Below are 10,936 nucleotides of genomic sequence, written 5' to 3' on the forward strand. Positions count from 1 at the left end.
CTACATTCTGTATCAATTCTGTATTCTGTATTCTGTACCAATCAGTTACCCAGATAGCAGACAGGCATTGAAACTATGTAGAATCAACATTGCATTGTCAACATTAAATCATTGAATCAATGTCGGATTTCGATGTTGATTTAACATCAGTTTGCACCCTCAGTTAATATTGAAACAATGTTGATTTATTAACTATAGACCAGCGGAATTTCAATTATATTTCAATTAAAATAATATTGAAACAATGTTGAAATTACAACCAAACTAAAGATCAATGCGATTTCAATGGTATTTCAATTCATATTAAACCGCAGTAAACCATTAATCTGGCAAAATATTGGGAAATTCATACCCTGCTTTATCTACAGCCAGGATACATTTGGCTAGGCCTAGGTATGTCTGGTTTAGGCTACACAATCTTGCATAAATAACCATTGACAACTTGTTATCAGTGTGAAAAGCAAGTGCATTTATTCACTCTTCATTTATAAATTCCTGTGTGCTGAGCTTCCCTGCCATCCATTCAGTAGGCCTACGGTTGCAGTCAGATCCTCCACCATCCAGTAGTTCTAGAGTGAAGCGGCACCTAACATAAACAGAAGAAAGATAGAGTGTTAGATAAATATGTTCAACTGAAGGCTACTTACAAGTGAAACTTTAGAATATTCAGTCATACATCGTAGCATACTGTCTAACTTACAAACTCATTCATGCTAGAGTCAACTTAGGCTAGCTGGTAACAGTAGCTGCTAAGCGTTCACGTTAGCCAGCAGCACATCATCTTCAGCCTATCATTTTGACAGTAAACTCAACAAACATTTTATGTAAATCATATGCAGTGTTGGGAGGGTTACTTTCAAAACGTATTCCGTTACAGAATACAGAATACATGCCCAAAAATGTAATCTGTAACGTATTCCGTTACGTTACTCAATCTGAGTAACGTATTCTGAATTACTTCCGCATTGAATTGCATTGGAATGTGGCCATCAAATCCTGCTTAGGCCTACTAAACAGGCCTATTCTGGTGTGTTCATCTGTTCCAAATGGCTGTGTTAGGCCCACATAGGAGAATGTAAAGTCAACTAGGCCTAAGCTACCTGATACAACTTTAAAATAGCAAGGTGACCACTAAAACTACAGCAGGCGACTAGGCTAATTAAAACAAACAAAATAAATAGGCTACTTTAAGGGCGTAGCCAGAAATTATAATTAAGGTGTGCCTGTGAGATTTTTCGGTGGCATCAACCCAGTACAAGTGAGGGGCGCATATGACTGGTGGAACGCAAATGACCTGTACATGTAAACACTATGGGCTACTGTATATCAGTGCTCTCAAAATGAACGTGATCGCGTAATCAAAAACCGCACGTTAAAATATGCTAGGCCTACTCGCAAGAATAATTCTTCAGAGGCTGCACCATATAATTAATTTTAAAACGTAAATGTAGATCTAATTAGAAAAAATAATAATCCATAAAGCTATTTTAAGTTAGAATAAACAACTTAGAATGCAGTGCCTATTTTAGAGATTGGTTTTATTGCCTAGGTCTAAATCAACACGTGAACTAGGCTTTGCTTATTGCTTAGCAAACTGTGTAACCGATTGGCCGAAGTAGCCTGAGCTATTAATACTTGGGAAAATATCCTTTGAACAGACATCAGGAACCACGATCAGTGAGGAACAGGAGTTACCTCCACTTACTTTACTCGTAATTTGCTGTGCAAACAGTCATTTCAGGGTCTCCGATATGACACGTCCATAATGCGCGCTGGCTGCGTTTTGAGGCTAGTGCAAGACGGCGGGGCTTGGATTTAAACATGTAAACAATTTCATCATAGATTGCTTTCAGGAGCTTCTGGGAAATGGACTTGCCTTAATTTATTTAGTGAGTGAACAAACTTATGAAACAGAGAAGTATCGTCATGTAATCCATTGATTTCAACAATGTAACTGTATTCTAAATACCAACTATTTAACTTGTAACTGTATCGGAATACAGTTACTCATAATTTGTATTCTGAATACGTAACGCCGGTACATGTATTCCGTTACTCCCCAACACTGATCATATGAATATAATAAACGCTAACTTACTGACAACTAACGTTAAGGAAGGCCTAATTATAAATCAGACTGGGAGTAACGTTAACATAACATTATGATGAACTGCCATAACGTAACGTAAAACAATAATTTGACAACAGCAAGGATAACGTAGCTAGAAGCCTAAGTTGACTCAAGCATGAATGAGTTTATAAGTTAGACAGTAGGCTACGATGTACATAGACTGTAAACATGCCCGAATTTAATGTAGTACAATTTCACTTCGAAACATTATCGTTAGATAAATAAATGCTTGCTTACCATTAAGGTGGAGCGGCGAACTTGACAGAGAGCTGAACACGGTTGACTGTTGCTCAAAATGATCTCCCGCCGGACAGTTCAAATGTCGTCGCGCGGTTAACTAAAAATCCACTACTTTTCAATCACCACGTCAAAATTTCCCAGTAAACCATACATCCATGACTTTTCAATATCTTTTAGTGAACTATGTATCGATGCTCTATCGATTATGGCAATATAAACTATAAACCAATGTTGTTTCGATGTCTCTCTATCTATGCTCATGCACTGTCGGGGTTTTGTCAGGATTGTAATGCTGATTCAATGTCTATTTATCATTGAGATTTCAATCTCAACCAAAATGATGATTTGGATGGAAATTCAACATCATATCAATGTCACCTTGCTATCTACTTTCTACAGAAGATGTGGACCAATCCGCTAGCAACTCACCACAGCAATGACCTGAGCAGCCTGCTGTTGGAATTCTTGGCTCTGTGGGTTGCTTAGCGCCTCAGTGTAAACAATGTTGAGGACAGCCTGCAGCACAACAGTCGGGGCTGGCCGAGTGGGCTGGGTTGTAGTGGTTGTCGTGGTTGTGGTGGCTGTTGTGGTGGTAAAACAGGAGAAGCTGTTGTCAGCATCTGCCCCACTGGAGGTGAACTCAACAAAGCCTGGTTGATTAGTGCTGATGTGGGAGTTGATCCAGCTCTCGTAACGGGACACCCTGGTGAAGACTGCAGGTTCAGCACATGATCGGAATCCAAAGCTAACGACACCGGACTGAACCCACACAGAGTCCTGTTTGCTCACCATTGGTCCGCCAGAGTCTCCCTAGAATATTGATTAATTTCTGGTGTCACATGATTAGGAATATTGTATTGTATTCATTTATGCAAAGAAAAAAACCCTAAATCCCCCTTACTGTTCCTTTAATGCAGGGGTGTCCAAACTACGGCCTGTGGGCCAACTGCAGCCCGCCACGCACTTTAATCCGGCCTGCCAAGCATTTATTAATTTATCATAGATCCGGCCCACCATGCACTTTAATCTGGCCTGCCGAGCATTTAATTAGGTTATCATAGGCCGCTTGCTATTTTTTTTCAGCGATAGACGACACTGTGAGTAGATTAACTTTAGGCTACTGCAAACTGCTTTCCACTCTTCTTAGAGAGCGATTACAATGTCAATGTCAAAACAGCTTGTTACGTCTAGATACATAGTATCTCCTTTGCAGCAGATCTAACTGCGTTATGCTACTCCATTTAATTGGGAACGCATTTGAGTATGCATTCACGAGAGGGAGAGAGTGCGGCAGGTTCCAGCTGGCTTGTCATTGTTGATAATTGATATCTACTTTTTAAATAAGAAACTTTTAAAAGGAAATCGCGATGGCAACAGTAGTGTCCACTACTGACCACTTATAAACTGAGAGAGGGCACGAGCCATAGGCACAGCACTAGCCATGGCACAGCACTAGCCATAGGCACAGCATAGCACTAGCCATAGCACAGACATAGGCTATATTTTGAGTGGAGCTGGCAAAAGAGTCTTAAAGTGACAGTGCACCATTTATAAATGAATTAAACAACATCAAATTAACAGTATTTCTTAAGAAATTCATTTTCTACAACAAAATTACATTTAAATGATATAAAATGTTATATAATATACATATACATTATTTTTTGTTGTGTGGCCCGCCGCCCAATTTTCAAAACCCAATGTGGCCCTTGAGTCAAAAAGTTTGGACACCCCTGCTTTAATGCCTAAATTATTACAAACATGGTGATTCTTGTAAATATGCTCTTACATTACAGGCGGTTTTCCTTCGTAGACCAGCACAGATCATGTTGTCTGTGATGATTCTATAGATACAGTCACACTGCCTGTTGCCCAGCACAGGAACCTCAACTTCCTGTAGAGTCCCAGGAGATGGAAGGGATTCTGGGAGTGACAAGGACACAACACACTCAAGATGAAGAGAGGGCAGGGTTGTGCAAAATTTAGAATTGAATTAAGAATGACTGAATGAATGAATTAATGGAATTTGAATTGAGGTCAAAAACAGGATCTAGAATTACAATACAAATGTGAATGAAAGGAGAATTGAAATTCGAAGAAATGTATGTACATAATTTATGTGTGGTGTTTAACAACGCTTTACAGTATGTCAGATATGATTACATTACATGTTCTATACATTATTTGTTTGAACTAAGTGTACACATTACATTACATTAAAAGCTCTATTCAACACATAATTAAGTTTGATTTATTTTCTGAAACATGATGGAACAAGACTCTCAAGACTGGATGTTTGTGAGATTCAACACATTCCTTATGTGTGACTGTCAAATTTCTTTGACTTGCCATGAATTTAACTTCACTTCGCTAGCTTCAGTTAACACCCGGATCTCCTTATATCAGCAAAGATGGCAGCTTTGGTTCTTTTGTGTAGGCAAACTTCAGAGGTCTATTCAACTTACTGTGGGTGGAGCATGAATTGAATAGAGACCCATTCTAAAATGTGGAATTTTGCACAAGCCTGGGAGAGGGAATATGATCCCACTGTCAGTAAACCGCAATAATTCAAAAAATGGCGGTCCAATTCTGAATGATATAATGTAGATGCATGTCCTGTCCAATGTTATCACACATTTGTTTACCTCCTTCACCGATGGTACCCCAGCCAGTGATCCAGCTGTCAGTGCCGTTGTTGAATTCACTCCCACTGGCAGCCAGACACACAGGACTGACGTAGTCGGTGAAGGTGACTGGGGCACTGAGACGAAGCAGAGCGATGTCGTTGTCTTTGGTGCTGCTGTCGTAACTGGGATGGCTGATGATCCGGTTCACACGGCGTCTTACACTGTTGGCGTTGCTGCCTTCCAGGTGCTCAAGACCCAAGACAACAGTCAGGCCACTGGGGTCAGAGCTGAAACCATGACAACCAGAATATTGCTGCCGTTAGAGCTGTAACCAAGACAACTGAACAACTGCTATTAGACCTGACACAGCGCCAAATGTAGGTTCTTACCTGCTAAAGCAATGAGCTGCCGTTAAGACCCATTCATTGTTGATGAGGGAGCCTCCACAGAAATGGCTGCCGGATGACTGAAGACTGGCCTGCCAGGGCCAATTTCCTGCAGGAGCATCCTGACCCCCAACTATCCTGGTGTTCAGTGGAGGTCTACCACACACTGGGGAAGGAGATGTCACAGATATTACCTTTTAGCTCTTTAGCGATCTCCAAAGCCTTCAGCTGTATGACGGTAATCGGTATTCTCTCATTACGTGTTTCAGTCACATCATACCCACTCTGCCATCAATCTGTTGGAAACGGCCGCTTTTAGCACCACAGATGTTGATGATGACTGTTTGCATTTTTAAGACGGTCTTTTTGGGCTCGTCTCGCATTAATCATGTGATTTTAAAATTGCCATCATAGCTCCTTCTCAATCGTTGGAAGTACTCCTTTTGAACCACTGTTCGAAATGGTCTCTTGGTCTCTCCATCATTCAAGCTTGTGCCACTGTTGTGAAGGACAGCTCACTTAATTCAAAACACTTGTTACAAAATATCGATACGGCACCATCTACAGGTTTTTCCTTTTTTTCAAGACATATTTTGAGAAAAAAAAACCTGTCTTATATTCGGGCCAATACGGTATCTTGTCATATGCATATGATACCTTTGCCTCATTTTTCACCGACAAGGTGGAGGCAATCAGCAGCCAATTCTCTGTCTTATATTCGGGCCAATACGGTAACTTGTCATATGTATATGATACCTTTGGAGCCAATCAGCAGCCAATTCTCTGTCTTATATTCGGGCCAATACGGTAACTTGTCATATGTATATGATAGCTTTGCAATCAGCAGCCAATCAGCAGCCAATCAGCAGCCAATTCTCTGGCCAGTCCAGTCTCAACCGGTCTCTTCCGCTTAAGGCCACTACCAACACTCTGATATTTCGTTAGTGAACTTAGATTCCTGATTGGCTAGCCAAACCTGAGCATCGCTATTGGCTATTCAACAGGAAGTGCCAGAATAGTCTCAAAACTACTCGTAACTGCAAGAATTTTACTTGTACGAGCGGCAGAGATTTGTAATGGCAGAATAGGTTCGTAATTGAAAGACAGTAACTGTGGAAGGTTTAGTACCTGTGGAATATATTTGTAAGTGAAGGACATATGGGTAATACTAAAAATTGTTTGTGTTATTTTTTTGTAAAGTCACAAATTAGTTTTACAGATACAAATCCTGATACATGCACACACACAATACATATGAGACACTTCTCATCCCTAAGGTGGTGCAAAAGTCTGTGCACCTACAGAAAAGATTTGTAACTGTATGACAACATTTTGTGGGTAGAATATTGATTTGTAATTCTAGAATATTTTTGAAATGGTAAGTATTTGTAATTGTAGGATGATTTGTAGCTGTAAAATGGATCCGTACCTGTAGAAAAGATTTGTAAGTGTAGGGTATATTTGGAATATCGACAATTACTTGTACAGATAATTTTTACATTTACAATTTACATTTTTACATTTACATAATTTCTGCAGCTTCAAAACGTGATACACACGTACAAAACATTTGAGTCTAATATTTTTCCATATGAAGGGACTTATGACAGGTTGATAAAGAAATGAGGGTGATCAGATAAACCTTTTGATACTCACCATTTAGTTGCCCCCGGGATCCTGTTAACAGAGAGAGAGAGAGAGAAGAGAGAGAGAGAGAGTGAGACAGAGGAGATAGAGACAGATAGTCACTAGTTGGCTAGTACTTAACTCAGTGTTACAGCTAGTGACATTAAATTCACTTTCTATAAGTTGCTAGAATTGCACCCAAATCAAATACATGTACAGTAATATAACTAAATATGTTGACGTTTTCAAAAAACAACTTTTTATAATTAGAAAATTAAAAGAAAGTGGTGAGTGGTGTATACAACCGATGTAAAGCATACAAGGGCGTAGGTTTGGTCTGAGCTTTGGTGGGGACACTACCCTGTAACACCCCCCCCCCCCAACTACACGGTGTAGCCTACATAATCTGATTTTAATATGTAGGCTACAGATATGTAGGCTATATTTAACATTATTTTCTATTTGGTCTGTTATGAAATCATGCCCATTTAAGCACAGCTCAGTTTTAAGAAAGTTAAATACATGCATGCTTAGCATTTTGTGAAAATAAATCATTAAGGCTACAAACTCTTCACCATGAGCTGCCTGTATATTGTCTGATTCTAATATTTACAGATATCTAGGCGATGTAAGCACAGCTCAGTTTTAAGAAATGCAGCTGAAAGACCATGTTGAATTTTGCTATAATTTATTTCAAAACCGGATTACTCTGGAACAGCTAACTATACACGGGAATGCATTACACCTTTGTGTTCGGTAAGGTCTGCTGTTTTTTCTGATATATGGTTTGTCATGTGTTGCGTGAAGAGTGTGTAGGCCTACGATATTCCACCGAGACGAATGGATGTGGAGATGGGCGCAGAGAATAATTATTAAATCTCTTGAAGTTATTTTTCTCAGAAACTGTTTATCACAGCAAACAGTAGCTAGCACCGTTTAAAAGCTGAGAAAAGGCTCTTTCATGTGACACATGTGTGATGAGTAGCCTACTTCTCGAGAAGTTCAACAGAGAAGAATGGGTGAATTTGGACGCACTTCATGCTTGTAGTGAAGTAAAGATGAAGCACTGCATGCTGTGCAGGAGACTGTGGCTCACTGGTAGTTATTATAGGTAACTTCAAATCAGCGCGATTTACCCTTATAGGCTACTGCACATTACAAGATCTGTACGAGATGATCCGCAGCACTGAAGTGAGAAATGATTTAACTCTTTGTGTAGAGCATGTGAGCGCTTTTTCCCCCATTTCAACCTGAATATTGGTGGGGACATTTCAGTCGTAATTTGACATTGGTGTGGACACGTCCTTCGGTCCCCACGCAAATCTACGCCCCTGAAAGCATATCGCTTTTATTGGGTCTGGCAATATAAAAAATCAAAGACTGGTTTGGGTTCTTTCTGGATTTAAATGGCATTCAGGAGGCCAACGAGAAAGTTCACGTTCCACGTTTTCACTTTTTAAATAAATCATGCCTCTTTCACAAGGTCACCTTGATTTTGAACTTGCGCTCTGTGGGTATGACCAAAGCGAGAATGGAAGAATGCGCGTAACTAAAAGTGCGTAACTGAAGCGTGTAAAAAAAGGACTTACGGTGATTTACGCACTAATGGGTGAATTAATTTCCACACTTGGAGATCCAGTTCTGCCAGGCTTTAATGAACTCATATAAAATTCACACACACACACACACACACACACACACACACACACACACACACACACACACATACACACACACACACACACACACACACACACACACACACATACATACACACACACACACACACACATACATACACACACACACACACACATACATACACACACACACACACACACACACACATACATACACACACACACACACACACATACATACACACACACACACACATACATACATACACACACACACACATACATACACACACACACACACACACACACACATACACACACACACACACACACACACACTGACATAAATGGCTGAATAATGAGAAACATCTCATTAATATTCCTGGATCTGACTCACGGAAATGGCTCAAGGAAGCAGTCACAAAATGTTTTTTCTCTCACGCACAAACACACACACACACACACTCACACACACACAGTAGCCATGCATCTCATTACTGGTGCCAGTAAGGAGGACAATGAATCCTTTTGGTTCCACAAGACATGGGATTCCTGGAATGTCATTGATTTTTTTATAAAGTCTGTTCCAGACATGGGCAGTCATGGAATATCAGGGAATTGTGATGTAGTTGTTTAAAATATACTTGCCAAAATACATATATTTCACATAATTGGTGCATATCTGGTTAATAGCTTTACTGCTTGCTTGAGTGGTTGTGATTAGCCCAACTTCGTTTTTTCAATCTAAACTGTTTACCTTGTGAAAAATCACTATGAGACTTATTCCCCTTAAATGGTTGAAAGGTACCAATTGACCAAAATGAGGGGGGTCTGGCTCAAAGACTAACAGGGACAAACACATACAATCATAAGGTGCATTTTATGTTTCTCCTCACACCATTTTACACAAAACTCCCACTTTGCCCCTGATCCTCCCATAAATAAACCAGTTCAAAGCCTTGCTGGGAATACATACAACTGATACAACTATAATGATGCTGGGAACACATACAACTATACGGATGCACATTTTATGCTTCTCTTCCCACCAGAGTGATCTGGTCCTAAAGAGCAGCGTGATCTGGTCCTAAAGAGCAGAGTGATCTGGTCCTCCTAAAGAGCAGCGTGATCTGGTCCTAAAGAGCAGAGTGATCTGGTCCTCCTAAAGAGCAGAGTGATCTGGTCCTAAAGAGCAGAGTGATCTGGTCCTCCTAAAGAGCAGAGTGATCTGGTCCTCCTAAAGAGCAGAGTGATCTGGTCCTCCTAAAGAGCAGAGTGATCTGGTCCTAAAGAGCAGAGTGATCTGGTCCTCCTAAAGAGCAGAGTGATCTGGTCCTCCTAAAGAGCAGAGTGATCTGGTCCTAAAGAGCAGAGTGATCTGGTCCTCCTAAAGAGCAGAGTGATCTGGTCCTAAAGAGCAGAGTGATCTGGTCCTCCTAAAGAGCAGAGTGATCTGGTCCTCCTAAAGAGCAGAGTGATCTGGTCCTAAAGAGCAGAGTGATCTGGATCTGGTTCTCCTAAAGAGCAGAGCGATCTGGTTTCTAAAGAGCTGGACAGAGTGATCTGGCCTTCCTAAGAAAAGGTTTAGTGGTGCGGTTACAGAGACTCAAAAATATAATGTATTCATTTACACACACACACACACACACACACACACACACACATGCACACAGTGGGGAACTCACCCTTTAGCAGGGCGCAGACCATCGTACCAAACCACAGCCAGCCACTGAAAGACATGACCCAGCCTCTTATGGTTTCCTATGTCTGTGTTAATATTCTGTTCAGCCACACAGTTATATCCGGTTCTGCCTTGAGGTTCTGTCAGTCTCATATATGGTTCTGAGGTTCTCTCTGTGCTTCACACGGTTCCTTCCCTGTCTGTGGTGTTCTCTCAGTCTCATATAAGGTTCTATGGTTCTATCTGCTCCTGTCACCCAGGTGTGACTGGCTGTTTGTCGCTAAACAAAACCTCTACATTTCAGGGACATTCTGTATGTTGCCCCTCCTTCATACACCTGTGATGTGATGAGGGTGTGTGTGTGGGTGTGTGTGTGTCCATTGTCAATCCTGCCTAGCTGACACAACTCTGTGCCTGTGTGTGTCTATGTGTGTCAGTGTGTGTGCATGCTGGCATGATTGGATAGGTGTGTTTTGTCCTTTTCTTGTCATTTTGTATGTCAAGTCAAGTCAAGTCAGATTTATTTGTATAGCGCATTTAACATGCACAGAGTGCAACCCAAAGCGCTTCACATATAAGACATTGTCATTGACACAGACTAACAA

The 10,936-nt window shown here is 40.7% G+C and overlaps 1 protein-coding gene across 1 annotated transcript; it reads right to left on the reverse strand.

Moving 5' to 3' along the window:
* Positions 1 to 2,788: 2,788 nt before the first annotated feature.
* LOC143117088 (chymotrypsin-like protease CTRL-1) lies at positions 2,789 to 10,936 on the reverse strand (the record flags this gene model as incomplete). The annotated part of the gene is made up of 6 exons (XM_076278576.1): positions 2,789 to 3,181; positions 4,161 to 4,294; positions 5,017 to 5,285; positions 5,388 to 5,550; positions 7,041 to 7,063; positions 10,920 to 10,936. Coding segments are annotated over 6 exons (999 nt in total), but the record flags the coding sequence as incomplete, so codon positions are not given.

This window comes from Alosa pseudoharengus, unplaced genomic scaffold (assembly GCF_046254945.1).
Source record: "Alosa pseudoharengus isolate Yale_2024_CS ecotype anadromous, Long Island Sound unplaced genomic scaffold, YU_APseudo_1.1 YU_APseudo_1.1_scf_1, whole genome shotgun sequence".
NCBI classification, from domain to species: Eukaryota; Metazoa; Chordata; class Actinopteri; order Clupeiformes; family Clupeidae; genus Alosa; species Alosa pseudoharengus.